This window comes from Labrus mixtus, chromosome 18, assembly GCF_963584025.1.
Source record: "Labrus mixtus chromosome 18, fLabMix1.1, whole genome shotgun sequence".
Classification (NCBI taxonomy): Eukaryota; Metazoa; Chordata; class Actinopteri; order Labriformes; family Labridae; genus Labrus; species Labrus mixtus.
In genome coordinates this window covers 15,496,300-15,519,163 of record NC_083629.1, presented here as the reverse complement: position 1 = coordinate 15,519,163, position 22,864 = coordinate 15,496,300, and the positions used below count along the sequence as shown (strand labels likewise).

At 41.2% G+C, this 22,864-nt stretch overlaps 1 protein-coding gene across 1 annotated transcript; it reads right to left on the bottom strand.

The window, feature by feature from the left end:
* Positions 1 to 12,330: 12,330 nt before the first annotated feature.
* On the bottom strand, positions 12,331 to 22,479 carry pkdccb (protein kinase domain containing, cytoplasmic b). Its single transcript, XM_061062751.1, has 7 exons — positions 21,778 to 22,479; positions 20,995 to 21,117; positions 19,314 to 19,585; positions 18,911 to 18,990; positions 18,515 to 18,622; positions 15,078 to 15,254; positions 12,331 to 14,692 (listed from the first exon to the last, which is right to left on the bottom strand). The coding sequence occupies exons 1-7, from the start codon at positions 22,354 to 22,356 to the stop codon at positions 14,589 to 14,591; spliced, it is 1,443 nt and encodes a 480-aa protein (XP_060918734.1). The 5' UTR covers positions 22,357 to 22,479; the 3' UTR covers positions 12,331 to 14,588.
* Between the last annotated feature and the right edge of the window lie 385 nt (positions 22,480 to 22,864).

Genomic DNA, 22,864 nt, shown 5'->3' with positions numbered 1-22,864 from the left:
GAGTGTGCAGGGCTGTGTTCTCTCAAGCGACGACAACATTAATCACATCTGACTTGGCCACTGAAACATCCATGTACACCCTTCCCCCATTTCCTGAACAACCAAGAACTCTGCTCTTTCTCTCCGTACAAACCTACACACACACACACACACACACTTATATTCAAACATGGATGTGAATGCATACCCCTCCAGCACACAGTGTTATCTTTTTATTCTCTTCTCATGCAGAACCCCTTCATGTTAATCTTTACTTTACTCTTCTTGCATCAAATGAGGTTTCTTCTTCCCTGCACTCTCCTCTAATGTCCCTTTCAAAGTCAGAGCACCTCATCCCTCTGATCGATACAGACTAAAATAAACTCCACTGAGTAAATCTGGCGTCTGCTGCAGAGTTGAGTACAGACTCTCATGCATGTATTGTAGCTGGGAGGCTCCTCCCTGTGGGTCTCACATACTCACACAAACTGCAGGTGAGGGTGTGACAAATGACCCATATTTTTTAAGCTACTTTGTTAAAAAGGGGATTCACTGTCAGCAGAGCCGAGTGTCCTCATATCCAGGGCACAGATGGAGGGCTGACGTCAGAGGGCAATGACGTCGTCTGTATCTCTCATGCACATTTCTGAACACTCACTCTAGCACACAAACACTCACTCTTTGTCAAGCATCTGTATTACAGGCTGTCGGCTCTGGATGCTGATGGCTGTCAATCATACACAGACTTGTCAACTCCAGTTAATGCTCTCAAACGTCTCAGTTAATACCAGTAATATTTACAGTCTACAGTTAATACACGGCATCCTGACGTGACATCTCCTGTGAAACAGCCACCGCCTCGCTCCTCAACCCCTCTTACTCCTACCATTCCTGTCTCCCGCATTCTTCTTTGCCTCTTATCTTCCCTATACCCCCCTTTCATTCCCTCCACGCTTCTCTTCTTTGTCATCCTTCATTTTCTCCACTTTTGTCTCTCTATCCTCTTGTATCCCCAATTCCCTTTTTCATATCCTTTCTAATCATCACTTTTTATGAATTTCCTTCCATCCATCTCTGTTCAGAGTACTTGAAATTGTAAAATATGCTTATGCTGCCACCTGCAGGACACAAACCAAACTGCTCAACTGAGTCACTTGTGCCATTTTTTTGGAAGTCGGTGTGTTTGGAACTGAGAGTGTAGAAAGCTGGCTTTAAAATCCAACTCAGTAAGTAGATGACATCCAGCCATCAAGTGGTCAACTGTCTGACATAAATGACACACATTGAAAATCGTGGCGTTTTTGTTGCATTTTTTGGGAATAGTTATGATCGAATTCCGATAAGCTGCTTTAGCGTGGGGGTATCGTGCATGTTGAGACATGCAAAGCCATTTTTTTATAATAAGTATCAAATGGGAAAAATCTAGAATTCTGCTGTAAAGAAAATCTCTTCTGTGTAAAATAAAAAGTCATTCTAAAAATATATTTAATAAAACATCAGTACAGAGCAGAATCTGAATGCACGACACAAGCTCATAAAAAGAGCAGTTCATATTGTTTTGCCAAAAATGTGATGTTAATTATACAGAGGAAACCGATTAGTGCACTGAACTTGAAACCTTCCAGAAGTCCTGAGCTACTTTCCTCAACTGTTTATTTCTCCAAGTGCTGTTTCCTTTGCCGTTTCCATCAGATAACATCTTCATTCTAACACATCCTCCTGTGCGTCCTGAACTACAGTGCTGACATCTCTGTGCCCACACACGACTTTGTTCTCAGAGTTCGACAGGGTTGTTCAATCCTGTGTAAAATCCTTAATAATGTAAGACTTTAACAATGAAATATCTGGACAACAATGCTAAGATGTTGCACTCAAATCTTTTGAACATTTGATAACTTGTGATGTTGGAATTGAATACCTAACCAATACGTTTTTTACACAGAGACGTGGAAGTGATTCATAACAACGGTAACATTAGGAATCATCTTGAAAAAGACTCACAGCACATAGTTTAAGTATCTTGTTCCTGTAAGTGAATCATAGATTTAAGAGTTTACTTTTGATGTAATTTCCTGGCAAGTCTATTATCTAGTTTGATATGGTTGATAAGGGAGGTGTGGTAAGCTGTCAAACCTACAATATCCGCAATCTTGGCGGGTGTGAGACAAGCATGAGCTGAGCCAGAGAGGAAAGGAAACAGGAGATAAAAGCAATGAAAAAAAAAAAAAAAGACAGATGAAGAGAGAAGTAAGAGAGTGAAACATGAGCGAGCGAGAGAACAAGAAAGGTTTCTATTTATAACGGATTGTTTCTGTTAGTCTGTCAGACAGGCTGTAGAAAGGCCTTTAGCTGCACTTGCGGGAAATGACCCTTCATTTAATGCTTATCTGACACACGCGCACACACGCGCGCGCGCACACACACGCACGCACGCACGCACGCACGCACACACACACACACACACACACACACACACACACACACACACACACACACACACACACACACACACACACACACACACACACACACACACACACACACACACACACACACACACACACCATCATGCAGCATTGTCGTATCCACATTTTTCTATATCAGGAAACAGTGGAAGCACCTTTCGTTCTCAATCCATCCTCTCTCTTTTTCTATCTTCCCTACACATCACCGGCTTAAACTCCTGAATTCTGCGGCCATTCTGCTCTATTTTCATGAAACCAGGGAGAATTCTCGACAAAGTTTCCATATAAGGTCCCAAACTATGAGCAGCTCCTCTTTTCAGCTGAATACTTGCAGGGTGAGCTGTCCCAGCAGGAAGCTAAGACCTCATCCATCAAACGTACATGTGCAGACACACAAACCCAAACAATTTACAAGTATGTAAGCACAGATATGCATTTCACATATTACTCTCCCCACGCATGCACATGTGCACAACAGTCATGCTCTCTGTTTTCACTTACCCGTAGGTAGCCCCTCACAGTCAGACATGGCCAGGGAGATGAGGATCAGGTCAGTGTCTTCTTGTGTCAGTTGAGTTTCTGCAGTTTGTTGCTTCTTCTGACTGCGTTCCTCTTTGTTTTTCCTACTTTGTCTTTATCAAACTCTCTATTTAGGCAAGTAGCTGTCAAACTCTCTCTGTTTAGCTTTCCTGCTTTACTTTGAAGCTCCTTGTTCTCCACTCTCTCTCATTCTCTCTCTCTCTCTCTCTATAACTCCACAATGTGACCAGTGGCCAGCGGATATGCCAATCAAAAATTACACACTGTGCTATTGGATACTAAATTTGTAACAAACAGTCCTCCCATGGGATATGGTTACTTTTAGATATAGCAGGCCTTTCTTAGATATGATTTCATTGACTTATCTGCCACACATATCCTAAAAATTAGAAAGAACAAAAACCAATAGGCTACAACACTGCAACAATGTTAAGATTTCTCCTTAAAATCCCACCGTGAAAGTTTCAGAATCACTGTTGTTTCCTGGTATACTTTTCTCCTCATCCCTTAAGCCTGTAACACAAAAATTCAGATAGTTCCAGGAAACTCCTTCTCCCTTGGGATACAGGTTGGCCAAAACCTGGCTTTATTTCAGAAAGGCTTAGTCATTTCTGGCTGTAGTTGCATTTATGTCCTGTAGGGGGCACTTGTGTTTTGTTTAAAAAGCAGCACATCACATGAGGAAAAAATCCTTTGTTTTCTCCAGCTCCTAAAGTGGCCTAAATACCAAAGTATTCAGAGTCAGGTGACTCTGTACCAAATGTACATCTAAATTCAATCGAAGTGGTTCATTTTTTTATTGGTCGTAACAAAGCAACAGTCATTTCTGAGAAGTTGCATTCACTGCCAAATTCTTCTTAACATCTTTTTTAGGCAGGAGAGCATATAGACGAAAATGTTCTCTCAAAAATAAAGAGACGACTTCAAAAAGAATCCACGAAGGAGAGAACAAAGGGAATCAAATATGGCAGCCAGCTTTGCCTCTCCTCCGTAGCTCCTTTCATACACACAGCAGACAAAGAAAAAAGTGCTTGCCACGCACTTCATAATTCTTTACAGATTACTGGCCCACTCGAGTGCACAAATGTTCTTCAGCTTTGATTAAGCTCACAGCCAACCTTTCTGTAACCTCAATCCTCAATTTCTTTTCAGCGTACTCAGCTGACCCTTTGTCACTTGACTCAGGAGGATTATCACGAGGGAAAGGTCCAGCATGTGACTGAGTGGGGTCATGTTAAGCTTGTCCAGCAGTAGTTCGAGTGTCAGAGAGATGAGGGGGGTGGGGGGGGGTGTCAGCGCAGGGTACCAGACCAGGGTTATCTTGAGATGTTTTTTTTTCAGCGAACACAGGTGATGAGATGTTGGAGGGTTTTCTTGCTCCATTATCTGTGTTTCAGACCTTGTCAGTGCTCCCCCAACTTAACACAGCACCCCGGCCTTCACACCAGGCCCTGCTTTCATGTTTGATCTCCAGGTCTTGTTTGCCGAAGAGCTCGAGGGCACTTCTGCAAACGTAACCCAAACCTTCACCCCACAAAGACCTCTCGACCCCTCTTGCTCCGGCAAACAGAAAGTGGACCATCCACCTCCATGTCTGCTTTCACTCACTAATGATCACATGAAATTACTTCAGCTGAGGTAATATACTCCTGAGAGTCCACAATGGTGCCCGCAGGGTGTTAAATTAGATTGTAAAGTGGTTTAATATGAGTTTGCCACACTTGGATTCTTGCAATAGCTTTAAACAATGCAGCATTTTCCAACACACAAGAAACTAGGTTATCAGGAGAAATACTTAAGACGTCTGCAATATCAGATTTAATTTAAAACTCACAGTTATGGAGCTTACAGACATCTAAGAATTATAACTTTGGTCATTTATGAATGTGTTCAGAAAGTTACAAAGACATTTTGATACTCAAAGTAGGTGTGAGACTTTTCAGCTATCAGTGGTAAAATGCTGATTTCACAAAGTATAATGACAGTTAAACATGATGGATTTATCTTCATTTGAAACCACAAATTACAGGACAAGCTCTGATAATCAATCACAGTCGTGCCACAATGGAAAGTGATACAGACACAAAAACAAACTAAGGAAATGCTTTCTTAATAAGCCAATAAAAGCAACAATCAGGCGAAATAAGAGCCACCAAGTGGTTGTAAATGGGATTTAAATGTTACTTTAATAGTTTGAAAGTAGACTAAAGTGGTTTAAAATGTGTAATGGTGTAGACCTTTCACTGCATTTCCTTGTTGTTAATCTTTGCCTGAGAGAACCTAAAATACAACTTCTTCTGCTGAATGAATATTGTTGGAGCTTACCTTATAATGTATCAAAGATGTGTACTGGGAAGGAAACTTATTAATAAATAAATAAATGTTCATTTTAGGTACCATAAAAGAAAACCATTTGCTATATAGGCTAGTATAAATTAGATAAACGTATAGGTTTAAATAATACACTGCACTTACCTGCACTACTCTTCTGGCCACTCAGAGCATTTACACCACATGTCACATTTGACCTTTCATACACACATTCATTCACACAATGATGGCTATGCCTTCAGGAGCAACTAAGGCTTCAGTGTCTTACCCATGGCCCATTTAGACATGTAGACTGCAGGAGCTGGGGACCTAACCGGCAACTTGTCAACTCAAAGACAACCCACACTCACAATGAGTCACAACTGCTCAAAAAACAATAAAAAAAACTTTAAAAAAAACTGGTGCAACAGAACAACATTTTGTCATCAGCATAATCATGAATTTACAACCCTTCAGTAATAAATAAAATGGGACTGTATGTGGTACTCCTTGGAAAATATCTGTGAAATTGTTTGAATTTATATGTTCACACTTTGATCTGTATCTGTTTGTTCGATCTTTTAAAAAAAAAAAAAACATTTTATCATGTTAACAATAAGTAGGTCTATCAGCAATGCTAAATGGTAAACCATGTTACTTTCCTTTGATAAATCAAATAAAGAGGCTGCACAGTGCTGTCTCAAGCAGATGTTACATCAAAGTGGTAGCAATGTGTTGTCCTGACAGTGGACGCCATAAGTTATGTGGCCTTTGTGATTTCCTTTAAAGTACGAGTCATGTGCTCTTCAAATATTTATACAATCCAGAGGGTAATCTTGGTATACTTGGTCACAAACATAGACTGTATATAGAATGGACAGCAGAATATCTGGCATCAAGTGAAGCCAGAAGATTTAGAGCTCCCCCTGCTGACTGGCAGCAGAATAAGTCATAAAAGCCACATACTCTACACTCTCCATACTACACGTTAATAAATGGGACATGGGTCAAACTATAAAATCTAAACGCACGTCAGATAAATCTCAAACCAAGTTTCCTCATAAGTTATTTTCACACCAGTCAGTAAGTCATCTTTCTTCTGACAATTTTCCTTTTAGTTAGTTACTTTCAATGGTACAAAACGATATTTAATTACATGACTGACAGCATTGGGTAGGCAGAGTACAGTAGAAGAGGTGACAGAAAAGTTTTCTGAACTTAAATATCCTTGAGTGTCTGCTTCAAACAGACAAAAGAATCTGTTCTGCTGTGGACTGTACTCACCTGAGGGACTTTTACCATCTTAACTGTAAGATAAACGTGTGTTTTCAATAGCGGAAGCTGTTAAATGTCAATAATGCAGCTCTTCCAGACGATCCCTACTGAGTAGAGTCTGGATGCAAATTTGCAAAATGTCAAGCCTTTCACAGGAATATTTTGGCTTCATCCTGTTCAACGGGAGGAGTCTGAGGTACGTGTCCATTTGTAGATATAGTCTATAGTATATGAAGTAGCATAAATGTTGATGCAAACTTACAAGTATCCTGTTTTATATAAATATGAGTAAGTGCATACATGTTGGAACTTACATTACATCACTTCACACACATGTGACTTGAGATCTATTCATCGTTCACAAACTAGACACTGGCTGCTGCCCTTTTCAGTTTATCTCTGTCACTAAAACTCTCTCAGGTTTTCTTTCTCTCCTCTGGTGTCTATCTCTATCCGTCTATTCTTCAGCCTCTGTCCTTCATCAAGCTGCTTCTACTTTCTTTAGTTGCCATCCACTCACTGCACCAGGCTAAGTTTCTAAAGGGGTTAAATGAGACAACCCTGCAGATTATTTGCCTCACCACGGAGCTTATTGTATTTCTTAACACAGACCATCTCTGTTTCCTTTCTCTTTAGCTTCTGGCTCTACTTCAACAAATGGTAGTGATAGTGGGGGTTAATATTAGTAAAGCTCACAAGTGGTTTCATATCAATCAGCAATTTAGACATTGATGGTGTCCAGTCAGTTTCCCAACAAGATGTGCACTATGAGTAACAATGTATTCTTTGATTATATGTATAGTGCTGCTACTATTCATTTTGGTTAAATTGCCTTAAAAATGTTATTTTTATTGTTGTTATTGAGATTTTTAATAAATACTTTATTTAAGAAAACTCAATGATGTACTCTTGTCAAAATTAATATTAAAAGGAGTGTGTGTGTATGTATGTGTGTGTGTGTTGTGTAGACCCAAATGTTACATATTTCAGACTAAGGACTGCAGATGAACGAAGGAGCTAAATTCATATGAAAAGCATCTCGCCCTCTTTAACGGTTCCATGTTAATGATCCTCCCATGGAAGCAGCACTTGTGTATGCAGGTACTAATGAACTCTTAATAGTGTTAAACGTAACAGCCCCTGAATGATTCCACTAACTGTTTTATAGCTGTGTGGGCAGAACCCTAATTGGGGACTTGTGGCAAAGAGCTCTCTTCACAGCCTTCCACAGGTTTAACAACCTGCACAAGAGAAGCTGCATTCCATTGTTACAGAGAACAAAGAAAGCAAACATCTTTTGTTGTTCAAATGTTTAACTATACAAAGTTACTTGATCCATTTTGATTGGCTGTCTTGCTATTTTTTGGTTAAAATCCCACACGATGAAGACACTGATGTATTTTTAATGAGATGCCAAATTAACGCACATTTCACCACTTTTTAATTTAAAGCACTTTGTGCTACATCGCCGTATGAAAAGTGCTATACAAATAAAGTTTGATTGATTGATTGATTGATTTACAACACTTAAGCAACCAAATGCAGGACATCAGAAACACAAGAGAAACATTGCTCTCTGATCATAAGAAAATGTCTTACTCACCTCACAGGGCTCACATATACATTTGTGTACCTGTTGCTAAGAATAAAGAAAGGTCATCAGTAAAAGTTTATGGTTTAACAAGATACTGAGAGAAAAACTTTTAATGTAATTGTGTGTTAAATAAAAAGGTCAGATTTTATGTGCAACAAAAGGGCTAAAGTTCATTTAGTGTTGAAGAAAGGAATTGGACAACCTTGTTAAGTTTGAAGTCTTGGAAGCACAAATTCATTTAATTTGGCTCAGATGGGGGGAAGGGCACTTCTGGTAGAGGATTAACTGTAAAGAAGGAAGTCTTCCTCCTGGTTGGGGGGCAGTAAGTAGTCCCCCCGCTGAGAAATGGCCGAGGTGTGACGGAGGGGATTCCAGAGCACGCAACAAAAGGCAGCCACTTTGATTTGAAAGGCAGTTTTAGCCGACACATACACAAACTACAGCCCCTGCCCTCAGGTCTCAGCTGGTTGAAAAACAGGGGAAACTCCAGATGCTACACAGCAGTTGTGGGCCGTGACTTGGAAGAAAGAAAGGAAGCTGTGGAAAGGGACACTGAAGGAGGGATGAAGTCATGTATCGAGTGGAACAGTTTAATTGCAGCGCAGAAGCCTAAATTAATAGTAAAGCCAAATGGGAGGTTTTGGCCTGGAGGAGAATTCAAACAGAGAGGGAGGGCAGCGGCAGCACCGGCCGAAGACGGGTGGGGTGAAAGGAGGTTCCTGTATGATGGATGGATGGACGGGTGAGGAAGAGAAGTGGGGGGAGAGGAGGGGAGCTTCAAAAGAAAAATGACCCGGACTGCAACTGTGACAGAGAGGGAGGGACCATGTGGGAATCTCATAACCAAAAAAAGCTTTTTACAGTTCAGCCCTGGTGGAGCAAGTGAAACAGCAGACATTCAACAAAGATTAAACACCGAACAGTAAATACATACATCAAGGATTTGTTTCAAACCTGGCTCTTCACTTCACACCATCTTCTGGCCAGGAAGAGTAAGCTCCTTCTGAACACAGATATCAGAGCCAAACTAGCTGCTTCCCCCAGTTGTAATGCATACCTAAGCTAACAAGCTGCTGGCTGTAGTCAATAATTTACTGGAAAGATAGGCTACTGCATTAGAGGGCTATGGGACTTTATATCAAACTCATGGCAGATAAAAAGAGGCCAATTTGTTCTTCAAAACCATGCTTTTATTGTGTACACCCCAGTGGACTGAACCAACTGTTTGCAGTCATTGTGCAGCGCTAAACTAATAAACGAATCGTTGTATCTTCATTTGTTTTCAATGAAAACGTGGTATCAACTTCCTCCTGGAGCACTTGGCAAGAAAGTATAGTGTACACTTTTATTTTACATTTAGTAGCCCACGTTTTGAACATTAGATTAATAAATCAGGCTTTCCTTAGAAACCTATTTTTTTTCAGTGCTCTGTATTGTGTAAACAAACATTTTAGAATTTACTGCATGGGATAATGTATGAGACGTGGCTTGCTTTCATGGCTTGTAACAATATCCTCCGACTGTTATCTTTGCACAGACTCAAGCTAGCTGGTTCCCCATTTACAGCTTGTATCAAGTTTTTTTTTTTTTTTTACATACAAACTGCTTTATTTTTGAAAACCAAGTACACTAAACCAACCAGTCCAGCCATGACTTTTATCAACCTTCTCATTCAACATATCTCAAACTGTACCTTTAACTACTCTTATATATTTAAGTGCTCAACTTTTTGAACTGTAGATAAATAACTGAGGGCTTCGTCTAAAAGTTGGCTCTCAGTGGGATTTTTTCTATTTCAGTGATCATTTTTTTGGCAACACCACTGTAATCACTTCAGCCGTATGCCAGGAAACTATGCAGTGGGTCCAAAGAGAAGTCACTGGATACAAAACTGAGCTATTACACCTTTCAAGATGCCTCTGTGGCTTTAGTGGTGGGCATAAACCTTTTGACTGGGGTTAACTTCAGGGCTTTTAAAACATGATCCAGCCACACCCCCTCAACACAGACAGGCATATATGAAATCCTCTCCTCACACACACCTACTTGCTCTCTGCTTCAGGGCCTGTTAAAGCCATTATGGCTCTAAAAGAGATCGTATCGGCTCCAGGCAGACAGACAAATAGTCAGTTAGACATACAGACAGCACCCTGCACACTAAGGAGCCTGTGTTCTCGGGACAGGCCGGCTAAATGTCTGGCTACTCTTCAGAGGCTCTCAGGTGTGACCAGCCGGCCTCCTGTGTACCGCAGCCAAGACGGCAGACAGGCACAGAGGTGTTCTGTGAGCCTGGAGTCGAGTGAATATCTGCTCTATCTCTCCCCGTCACAGGCCGCGTACGCTGCTGTGAGCGGCTCGAACACAAGCCAGATCTTCTTTCCTGCAGAACTATGCAGGCTTTCACTGAGTTAATGCATATTTTTAGGCTGAGCCAAGGTCAAACAGTTTGCCAAAGACCTGCCTGACACGTAATTTCTCCCAGCAGCTGTGGTTTTGTACACTTGATGAGTAACTTTGCATTCGAATCAAAGACTTAGGCCAGACCGCAAATGCATTGCAGCAGGGTTTTAAGAGAGGCAATGAAGGTTTTGGTTCTTGGAAACACATCTTTCTCACTGCACTAACATAGTTACTCGTGCAGACTGAACCCTACAGAAGAGGCCCTAAAGTCCTCCTCCACAAATGCACATGCACACAGCTCTTCCCTAAAATTGCTGATGGCTTGTTTTCATGAACATGTATTATTTCCAGATGGAGGTCATGAATAAAACCCAAAGGAAACCAGTCGGGTGAAACTGGAAACTTAAAAAAACAGAATGGAGGGTATGGAGCCGAGTAAAAAAAACAATCTTTCTCCTCCCCCGCTCACTCCCTGGACCTTTAGAAAAGACCAACTTGTCAATTACACGGTTTAAAACAGAGAAACAGTGTGCCCCACAGGAACATGTGGACAGCAATACCACATGATCTTTTAAATGTTTCACAACCTTGCACATATGAAAACATCCCTAAACAAAAAATGACTTTCATAACAAAACAAAACAAAACGCCTTGAGCAGCTCTGCCTTCAGACCTCCACACATATTTCCAGCTAAATAAACAAAGTCTGGGGAAAGAAAGGGAATACTTTCAGACTTAAATGAGAATACAAAACTGTGCTGTGAAGACCTCTTCTGGAACAACCGCAGAGTACTGATTCAATGACAGAGTGGAATATAAAGAAATATGTTGCTTTGTTGTGCTGTGAATACGCTGAATTCAACCAAATAAATCCATCACCCTTTAGCATTTGTGATGTGTTTCACAACATTTAAGCTTTGAACAAACTGCGCAATCTAGAGACGAAGCCAGAGCATCCATTAGCTCTGTGTAAGGGAGTGAGGACAGCCTAGCCAGACGCCAGACATTTGCTTCTCCAAGCTGACGTGGAGAAACAATCAAACACAGCTGGAAGTTTTAATAAATTAAAGGTCAACATTGGAGGATATCCAATGAATGTGTGCTTTGTGTCAGGAGTGTGAAGATCTTATCTGTGATGATTTAACGGCTATGTTGTGTTTTTGTTTGTCAGTCAGCTAGCTTCTTTCGTTGCTTTTCCTCAACTTTAAGATGTCACTGTTGACTCTCGCTAACATCTGTGAACTCGACAGGCAAAACAATTTAAAAGTAGTTGAACATGTTTAAAAAATTTGCTCAATTGCTTACTTACCCAGAGTTAGATAAACAGACGGATGCCACTGTCACAGCTGCGTGGTTAGGGTGAAGCTGTCGCCTGCAGCTTACAGGAAGCATAGCTTAGCATAAACACTGGAAATAAATGGAATTGCTAGCTTGGCTGTGTCCAAGACAACAAAACAAATAAACTAGCTACAATAAAGCGAAAAGATTTACATTTTTGAACTTTTTTTGAAAGTCACAGTCCAATGTGTAATTGTCAGTTCATATTTGAAGAGGAGGTTGTTTTTGACACTAATTCTTGGCTAGGACCAGTGACCTCCTTCTAAAACAAAACAATGTTGTCTTTGCACATAGCTTAGTTAGCGGTTTTCTCATTTCTATTTACTCTGTTAAAAAAAGCTGTAGCTAGCAGCTAGTTGGCTAACTAGACCCCCCCCCCCCCCCCCACACACACACACACACACACACAAAAATAAAATACATGTTACATGTTTTGTAACTATTCTTTAATTGTGTAGAACAAATTAATTAAACCAAAATATTGTATCTGGTCTTTGTGCTGGCCTTGTCCAAATCTTAGGGGCTTCCTATTTAGCCTACTGCATGTTTCTCAGTATCTTATCTAACTTTTAAATGAGAAGAGGGTATAAGGCAGGGTACTCTTATATTTTCTTTAACATATTTTGATTAATGTGCTTAACTGTCCGTTACTTAAGCTAAGTGCTGTCAGGTTTTAAGTCCATTAACTGCAACACAAAACATACCATTGTGGGGGAATTATTTTTCCCAACAACCAACAACCAGTCCTTCGAGTCTGTCTTGCTGTGTTAGTCCGGTGAGTCAGTTTGGTTTTGATCTAATCTGACTTGGACTCCTTATCTCCATAATCAGACTCTAATCAGCCAGCTTTGTCCAGACAACAAGGGGCCAAAATGAGGCAAAGAGGACCCTGAGGCATTTTTGTGTCTCTGCCATAAAAGTGTAATTTATGGACAGGATATGCTCTTTCAAGTGGTAAAAGAAATTGAGATATTTAAAGATTGAAAATATATTTAGAGCAAAAGTAAATGCATCCATTTAAAAAAAAAAACTTTTCTTTGATTCCTTTTTTGTCTTAAAAAAAACCTTTTGCATTATTTTGTGTTTCCTTATTAACTTGTCGAGTAAGTTTTTTGTATCATTGCATATTTATTTTTGGAATCTAAAAGATATTTGTGTTTTTTTACTGCCCAAAATTGGACATCAAGATTGATTGCTTTTTAACAGCAGCAGGAAATATGTGAAGAGTGGGGGATGACATGTTTCAAAAGTCTGGCTCATATCAGGACTGGTATTTAGTCTGCTCTTTCTCCCCCACCAGAGACTCTGCGGCTGCTACAAGTCCTGACTTTACAAATCCTTCAGCCTGCCACCCAGCAGTCCTGCCCTTATCTCAACCTCACCCCACTCCTCTTGGCAGGCACAGATGGCAAGCCCATTCATGTGCAAACCGCAGATTGAGCTCTGATTGTCCTCATGACTGGCTTTGTCTTACAGTAATGCCCCCTCTCTCACCATGAGAAAGGCCCAGTAAGTAAGCTAATTTACATGTATTAATTAAGGCTCATAATGAGCTCAGCATGACGAGCCATTTGAATGCATTCCTCTGACTCTGTGCAAACTCTGCGGAGCTCCATAGGTTTGCGGTCTCATCCATTCAGATGGGCATTCAGATAGGCCACAGATAGTAGGTGTGGGGGCACGCGAGCAGATAAAGGATTTAAAACACACACAAAACCAGGTCAGTATACCAATGCAGGTTTCACCTCCCCCCACTGACACACATGGAGGTGCTAATGAGAAACAAACAGGCTATTATAAGTAGACTTAATTCAATAAAAACCCAAGGACAGCAGGAAGTAGAAACAATATTTCTATAATTACAAATTGTAAAACTGTACAATAAGTGAAGTATAAAATAACACTGAAGTGAATAATTTTTCATTGAAAATAAAAGTTTCACCCACAAGGTGCATGTAAGCTATAATGCACAATCATGTAAGAACAGTTACATTACATTCGATCATATAAATATTCATAACTAAGAACTATCTAAGTTGACTAAAGTATGTAAAAAGAGACTTCTCTGGAATGGTTCAAATCAGTTTTGCTCGTTGATGTGTAAATGCTTACATGGTCGTTGCCGTCTCATACCACAGCCCAGCTAATCCAGGGAACCATGCAAAAACAGCAGCAACTTCAGTGCACAAACATCAAAGTGTATTTGTATAAGAGCTTGCTTTCTTTTCTCGTCCTCAGGCTTCAGATGCTGAGCTGCAGCGCTGTTCTTATTACCTCTTTGGCTTAAAAATCCTACTACAGGGACCTGGCCTCACAGGGAAAGCCAACACACATGGCAAATAAAGGCAAGGTAGAAAAAAAAAAAAAACATGTCGAGGGCACAAGTCACCCCTCAACCCGGCTCCCCTGCCTCCTTAATTGTACCTGAAGGGAAATCCCTTTAAATAGTAGTTGGCAGAGGCAGTGGGCTGGCAGGCAGATCAAACAGTCACTAAGCAGAAGCCCTATAAATACATCACATTCACTCGCCGCACTTCAAACGCCTTCTCGTCAGCCCGGCCTCTACGCTCCTCCCGAAAATCCACAGAGCTGGGGTGCATTCAACATGAGGAGGACACAGTTCTCATCTGAAGCACTACATCTCGCTTTGCTTCACATCAGCGGATCGTTCTGAAAGTTCCTCGCTGTCACACCGGAGTTTCAGGAGCTTTGGTTCTCTTCACATACACCTCGGACGTCCCATCAGGCACCAGATGACTAAAGCTGCTCTTGAAAGAGGCCAGGAGGTGACCTGAACACACACGGGACAAGAAAGGAAAAGAGCCATGGTAAACACATCTGGTACATCAATAAAGAACAAGTTTTGACAGGAAATCCATAATAACTGTATACATTCCTTCATGTAAAAGCTTCATTTCAAGATTAAAGCAGTAGCTGCCGAGTGTGTTTACTCAACAGTCTTGTCATGTGACAGACGTGATTTATTGGGTAATTACATGTGCTTATTATAGAGACTTTCCAGTTTCTACTGCATGAGGTTGGTATGATTTATATAATGGGTTTTAATCAGACTGAAATGAGATGGAAATAAATATATAGGAACAAAAATAACATAAAACAACATTCCAGACCAAGATAAAGGCAGGTTGAGAGATTATCTGTGTTTTTTTACTAACCCGTCCACGTCTTCTGTCCGGTCAGAGTGAAGCTGTTGCACTGAGAATGGGAGTTACAGATGTATGCCGCCTCCCGGGCACTGTGTACTGACAGCATGCAGCCCTGCTGGCTGTAAGACGGCCAGCAGCGGTACTCCACGTTCCCAGAGGTCCCCATACCTTGCATCACGGTGTAATCTAACAACAGAAGAGGAGAAGCAGCGTGAAGATACAGAACAGTTTGGAAGTGCTCTCAGAGGAGAAGATGAAAGTCTAATAATTACTGAGGGAATTAAAAAAAATCAATTCAGAACTGTATGAAGACAATACAAGAAAAACAACAAAAGTTAAAAATTGAAGATACCGCTTTTAGTTCATGGGGATACAAAGCTCTAACTGACTCACAGACAAGTTTCCACAGTGAGAGTAAAATCACAAGCGTTTTGTTGTTTGATGTTAGTTGAAAAAAATGTGCCAGCCATGACAACTTCTTTTTACTTTCAAACATCTTAAGTAACCCAGGACCTTCTACGTCTGTCATGGTATCCGTATGTAGAAAACAACCTCCATTTGACACCGTTTAGAATTTTTCCCTCCCAAACTGTTGCTCTGCACTAAAAGCCGCTTCACCTCCTACTGCCAAACATTTGTGCTACATTCATCATTACAGCTCTTTCAGTCAGACGTCTGGAGGATCTGTCCTTAAATCATCTGCTACACATTAGCAGGAACCATAAGAACGAATCATGCACACATGTGTCCAGCACGCACACACACACACACACACACACACACACACACACACACAGAGGACAAAAGCCCGTCTGTGGGTCCGTGCAGGGGAGGTACGCTGTTTCAAACTGTTAACCTCCCTGAATGGCAGGAGCCGGTGTGTGTATGCGAGTGTGTGTGTGTGTGTGTGTGTGTGTGTGTATTGTTGGAGGAAAAAGACACGAGGATCTGCCTTCTGGCTCGGAGAAAAGGGAACAAGGAGAAGGAGTGTTTCGAGGATCCTTCTCCGGGGAGAAAAAAAATGAGGCCTGTCAGGGAGCTGGGCCTCAGCTGTTCAGGAGACTGGGAATATATGAATATAAGCTCTGTGTGTGTTTGAGATGAACGATGGGAAAACAGCCTTCATTACATATTCATTTGAAGAATGTCAGACATATTTATGACAGTGCTCAGGACCGTAATTTTTGCACAGCACACATTTGAATTTATACTTGCAGAAACAGTTGTGTAAAGACGCTTTTTTAAAAAAAGCCAGATTCTGGCCTCATTCATCCAATCACAAATGAACGCATCAGAGGTAAAATTACATCCACATTACCAATGAATCTCCATCTGTCAGCAATTTCAAATTAAGACTTGAGACCTAGTGTGTGTCTTTCTAACACACACACGCACACACACACACACACACACACACACACACACACACACACACACACACACGCACACACACACACACACACACGCGCGCGCACACACACACACACACACACACACCGTTCCACAGTGTTCATATTGAACATACTGACGCTGTGCTCCCTCGTTCTCTGGTTTCTCTTACGAGGCTTCTTTGTGTTTTTGGCTGTAATACTTGTTTTTGTTCTTTTCCGAGTGAAGGAAATGAATGAGTCCATGTGTTTTTTTTAAACACACAAGCTTTGTTTTATCATTTCTTTTGTTTTCTTTCATAATTTAATGAAACAGTTCAACATTCGTATTCCTCATCTGCTCTCTTTAATGTTTGTAAGTTATGGTGCCTTGGTAACAACAAGAGACCAAACCCGTCCCTCTGTAGACAGAACCCTGTAAGCAGGCTGAACAGTTTCAGAACGCTCAGAGCTCAACATTTTTAACTATAGTTTGATGAGGATTTGAGAAATAGCAGCAGCGGGTGAAGAGGTCAGTTAACAGGCGATACTGTAACTTTAGTCACATAATTTTTCTTCATTTTTCGGCTGTTTCCCTCCATTTCAAATCTATAGCCTAAGCTAGGTTACGCTGGCTGGCAGCTAGCCATGACTGTACAGGCTGTATCAGATACCCAGAACATAAAACACTTCTTCCCCCAAAACTAAGCTTCAAATCTCTGAAAAACTATGATAAAAGTAAACTTACACAAGCTACCTGCAGTGTTAAAATGAAAATTTGAAGTTATATAGGGAGTTAGGATAGCATCTGGTAGAACTTCTACAATAGGCTTCTTGTAGTCGAAGCAGCAGAAACTTTAACCAAAGTCTCTTAAACATGAAGATATAGTTCTAAGTACTGCTCTTGTTAAATATTTGAACCTTTGGATAAAGCTGTTTCCTCTATTTCCAGCCCTTATGAAAAGTTATGCTAACTGACTTGCGCTAAATTATGCTAACTGACTGGTTGCAGCATATTTACAAGAAAGATACCCTTAATTTGTATACAAATTCCCGTCCAACTTTCAAGAGGAAAGTGAGAAGTATTTATACATGTGTCAAACTAAAGTGAAAGTAAATTAAAGTAACCCAAGCAGAGTTATGTAAAGCTTCCAAAAATGAAACACAACCCAGCTTTTCTTCCACTCAAGATCAACCGCTTTCTCAAAAACCCACAATATTGTGAAATGATACACACATATTTTCAGGTCTTATCACACACACACTCAGCAGCAGCAGCAGCAGCAGCAGCAGCAGGGTTGACTCATGGCACCTCCTTGTTAAACTAAAACATTCCCTGCTGGTGTCAGACTCAGTGCCCAGGCCTCTTTACCCTGAATCTGTGATTAAATTCACAAAGCGCTGCTATACAAACAGTCCAGCATCTGGGGGACGGAAAATCTCACCACAGGAACGCAGTCAGTCATAATGTTATTAATATTTCATAGAGCTGAACAGAGGGAGGGGTGAGGGGAGAGCACTGGACTGAGGGGAGTTAAGTTAAGGAGGAAAATGTTGAAGGACTTTCAGTGCTTAAAATTTAAAAAATACAAAGTGGTATGAAATGTTTTCCTTAAATAATACTTTGTATGAGTATTCACAACAAATGCAACAGTTAGACACGTTTGCTTAAAATTCTATACACGGCTATCCTGAAAGGCAGAACAGACAAACAGAACATTTCCCATGTTAAGAATAACTTCATGTAATCTCAGCGCTGTTTTTTTAAATGAGCGCCGACTGTGCTCTCTGAGCCAGAGACATGCCGGATTAATCACACTTTGTTGGTCTTGTCCTCTCATTCCAGCTGCATTATAACCCTTTCAAAACAGTCGAGAGCCAGAAACAACCCCCTTCATTTTTTTTTTTGAAGATACAAAATGAAAACAGAGCTAAAGCCTGTGAGTTTACTCTTAAAAAGGGATCAGAAAAAGGGCAAGAATTCTCCGTGAGGAAAAAAAAAAGAAAAGAAGAGCCGGGGTCTACAAGAGGGCCTACTGTACTTTATAAAAAAGCAGCATTCATTCCACAAGCTTGTACCTCTGATTATTGATGGAGGCAGGTTGTCCAGGTGCAGACCAGACTTGTAGAGGAGGAGGATGTGTTCAAAGGCTTCCAGCGTTTGATTGATGTCAGTTTTCAGCTCGCCTGGACACACAAAAAAGATTCAATCTTGTAGCAGATCTGACAACAGATATAAAAATCATATTCATCCCAAATAGGGTTTTTTTTTTCACCCTACACTCTCCAGTCCACTCCCAGTCGTTTCATTAGAACACATTACAAATTGCATCCACCACTTTGTCTTCACGCAGCTTGTCAAGCTCATTTTAAAGCATTAAGACCGAGGCGTGTCATTACACGACTCAAATAACGGACTCATTTGCTCACTGATATTTAACAGTCAGTGTCCCGTCATGTTAAGGTATCTCTCACCTGTGGAGTTCATGATGTGGTCTACCAGGTGTGTGAGGCCGGGCGGGGCCTGATGAGGCAGCAGGTAGGTGAAAAAATACCTGGGGCCAAGCAAAAGACAACTCATTCAGAAAAGACAAGACAAGCCCCATCACATAGATCCCACAGAACATGACTTGTCTCACTCTGGTGTTAAAACAAACAGTCCATAAAGCTGTCAGAAATCCTACAGAAAAGACTCCTTTTTCCACTGAAACCACCAATTTATTCATCACACCTTTTCCATCAAATCTCCAGCTGTATGTCTTAACCATCAACAACATTTTAGGTGTCAGTTTGGCCTGTATTTAAGCAATCATCCATTCAACTGCTGCTCCATCCATCCATCATGTCTATCATGCAGTAAAACTGTCGCTTTTCTTACCTGTAGGCGTTGTAAATGTTCCTCTTCTCGCTCAAACCTTCACACACTCCCCGACTGGAGCAAGGTAGAGTGAAGTTTCTGTGTGGAAACTGGAGGGTGCAGTCGGCGTCTGTGTGACAGAATGTCTCCTCAGCACTGGCGTCATCCAGGTCTGTGAGCTTCAGAGCGCCAGACACGGTGACAAACTGCCGAGGCTGGAAGTCCAGCAGACCCACGGAGCCCAGAGGAGACTGGGAGAGGAAGTAGAGGAGTCTGACCAGGTCCAGACACACCTGAAAGAGACGAGACCAAACCTGATCAGCTTTATTGACAACCATTTTTATAAGTGGACAGAAAAACTGAGACAATTGTCCGACAGATAATGCATCAACAATTAGCAGAACAGGTTATCATTTAATAAGACCCCGCCTTAAAGAATGATTAAATCTTAAATAAAATGTTAACACATTTAGACAGTTTTTTAGTTCATTACATCAAGATTAACAAAACCAATAAAAAAATCCTTATTTGAAAATTCTCTATAATTTCAAAATATTTATTATTTAAAAAAAATCTTGTAAGTATTTGATTGTCATTTCAAACTGCCATTTCTTTAAATAATCTGAAGAAAAAATAGTGCAATACCTTCAACATATTTAAGTCAAGCACATAAACAAGTTTTTTTTCCCCTGACACAGTTGACACATTTGACATTGTAGTTTAGTTTCATTATATTTGGAAAAGTGATAAAATATTTTTTTTAAACTTGAGTCTGCTAAGAACACAGTCTAATCTTCTTTTAAGACATTCGGCTGACCACATTCTCAAATCATTTCCTGAGTGTTTTCATTGTACTCTTTAAACCCTAAAACAGAAAGAGAAATGAGAAGGCTACTACAGTTAAATAAAAGGCATTAGCCCCGCACTGACAGACCATGAAATAATTCTGTCACACTAACGCACAAACATAAACGCAGTGTTAGGTAATGCTCATGTCCCTCCGACGTCACTTGGTGGGATCGAAGCACTGTAATAACAGGGCTGGGTGAAACCGAACACCCCCTGGATTACTGTAGCCTGCGCAGATGCACGACGCTGAAAGGGGGGCCGAGCAGCTCGAGGGTGAAGGGGGTTATGAACGCCTATTTGGGTGATCAGGAAAATGAGAAGAAAAACTTGCCAAACTGGGATGTTACTTTTGCTAATCCGAAAACAAAGTGTGCATGTTGGGAGTATTTTTTTTTTCTCTTCCACCCTTTCTTTTCCTTTCAGACACATCCATGCGTGACGACACACAAGCACGCACATCCACACACAGATACACTTAGATCGCTGGAGTGTAAATTCAGCCTCTGTTGACTCCAACTGTGAGCATACCTGTGATGGGGGTTGACTAAATCTGTGTGTGTGTGTATGTGTGTGTGAGGGATGACATGACATTCCTAGCCTGCAGTGGATTAACTCCAAGACCCATCTCCATTCCTGCCCCAGCCTGATCAAATACTTAGAGGGACAGATGTAGGACCGCCAGGAGTTTCAAATGTCCACCTCCCCTAATCTTTCAACCTTTATCCTCCAAAAAAGTGCTCGTGTTGCAAGATGTCTTGCAAGATGTGTTGCAAGAAATGTGGAAATCTTTAAACCTCTGTATGTAGTAATAATATCTGAACTGACTGATAAAAGTGGGAAATAAGACGTATACCCTGAATCTGTCCTCCCAGGGACTCTGCAGCAGCTGGATCATCTGGAGAGGAGTCCCCTGCTCCAAAATGACTGTGACTCTTCCTCCCTCTCCTCCCCTTTCTCCTGCACAGTGACCTTTGAGCTGTGGAGGGGAGAAAAACGTCAGTTAGTCACGGCATTATAAGACTGTAGAATGGAGAGAAAGCAACAGGCTAAAAGTAAATCCACAGGACATTATGTTCTTCCAACTTCGCTCTCAACAGCTCAGACAGTAAAATCACATTAGCCTGTATGAGAATTTGCTCTGTACACTAATAAAAAAAAAAATCGATCCAGCTGTCGTGTGCGCTGCTATCACACAACTGCTACACAGGAGAATCAAACTAATGTGTTTAGCTCAAACTAGCTTTAAATTGGGCTGTAATGGGTTGAGTGCATAAGCGCTGGGGGTTTCAGATGTAAGCAGGGATAGTGAAGAGGACAGAGGCACATTGTCTGCTCTCCCAAAACTGGACCCAAAGGTCAGGAGAGGGTCAGTGAATTTAATTTAATTACATGGGAAGGTCCTGCAGAGACCAATGAGGCCTTTTTATCCAGCTCAGTGTGTGTGAGACAAAGGAAAATCTGAGCTGTGGTGCATGGATACTGGAAAATCTTAATAATAATATTACAGCTGTTTTCCAGTGTTTAAAATGTACCTGTTGATATTTATGCTCAAAAAGTCTATACTATTGCGTTGACATTTGTAATCTTAAGTTGTACAGTGTTTAAAGTCTTGAAACAAACAGAGGAAATATTTTACCCTTATGACGTTTGGATGCTGCAGCCGCTGCAAAAGGACTATTTCTTTCTGCAGCTTATAAGACACTAGTTCCCGGCAGCCTTTGGTGTCTTTGAAATCCTCCACACACTTGCCCATGTCTATCCCCTGCTCATTGACCAGTTTTAATGCCACTGGCTGACCTCCAGCAAGATTCACTTTGACAACCAGCTTAGTGTATCCAGACCCGAGGACCTCCATCGCCTGCATGTCCACTAGAGAATCACAATCCATTTCATCCATATGCGCCTTTCTAGACCCATGTGAGATCTCATTCCACAGACTGTAATCCAATGAAGAGTCCAGAAGAGTCTGGTCATGTCCGTTTTCATCCTCATGAGGTAAAAGCAGCGGAATGATTTCTTTACGCCTCTCGTTGAGTTGGAAAATCAGCGACCCGCGGAGCGACGCAAAATCATCACCAGCAACAGTTACATTGGGAAAGTGAGATATCCTCGCTCCAAACTGCTGCACGCTGCTGATCAAGAGTGACACCAGAATAGAAAGAACCACGAAAGCCAGGAGAGCAGCCGCGCGTAAAGAGTTGCCCATCCCGGGCATGTTTTCTTTCGTGGCACTGCAACTAGTCCTGCAGCCGGAGAGACTCGCACACACACACACACTCACACGGCCGCAGGGCAGGCTAGGACGACCGCTCACTTTAAGTGAAAGGAGAAGTGCTCTAGCTCCTTGTTTCCACCTCCCCGGGAACTCCCTCTAGAGGTGTGTCCTGTCCACTCGTAACATTACACCCGCAGAACAACCTCACAGAAGAGCTCGCGACTTCATGTTGGCACTCAATGCGCGTGTTAATGGGCGTTACGCAGCTGATTTGTACAACTGCAATCAGACTGTGGTGGCCTAAAGGACATTAGCTGGAGGAAAAGTAAACACACGATTGAACTGGATCACATAGAAAAGTTGAACGTGTAATATGGGTAATATTACAAAACGGATAATTATCATTAGCTAATGTTTTGAGTGGAAATAACCTCCATATAAAAAAAAAAAAACACCCAAAATGCTTAGGGACATTTTGGCAATCATCAATGTAAAAAGTTAATGTCTG

What these genes read in the sequence shown, in the direction of transcription:
- pkdccb (XM_061062751.1), bottom strand. Translation starts at nt 22,356, where the DNA reads ATGCCCGGGATGGGCAACTCTTTACGCGCGGCTGCTCTCCTGGCTTTC. An exon ending in AACATTTACAACGCCTACAG is followed by an intron (nt 18,991 to 19,313) that starts GTAAGAAAAGCG and finishes GCTTGGCCCCAG; the next exon opens with GTATTTTTTCACCTACCTGC. An exon ending in CGGACAGAAGACGTGGACGG is followed by an intron (nt 14,693 to 15,077) that starts GTTAGTAAAAAA and finishes GTGTGTGTTCAG; the next exon opens with GTCACCTCCTGGCCTCTTTC.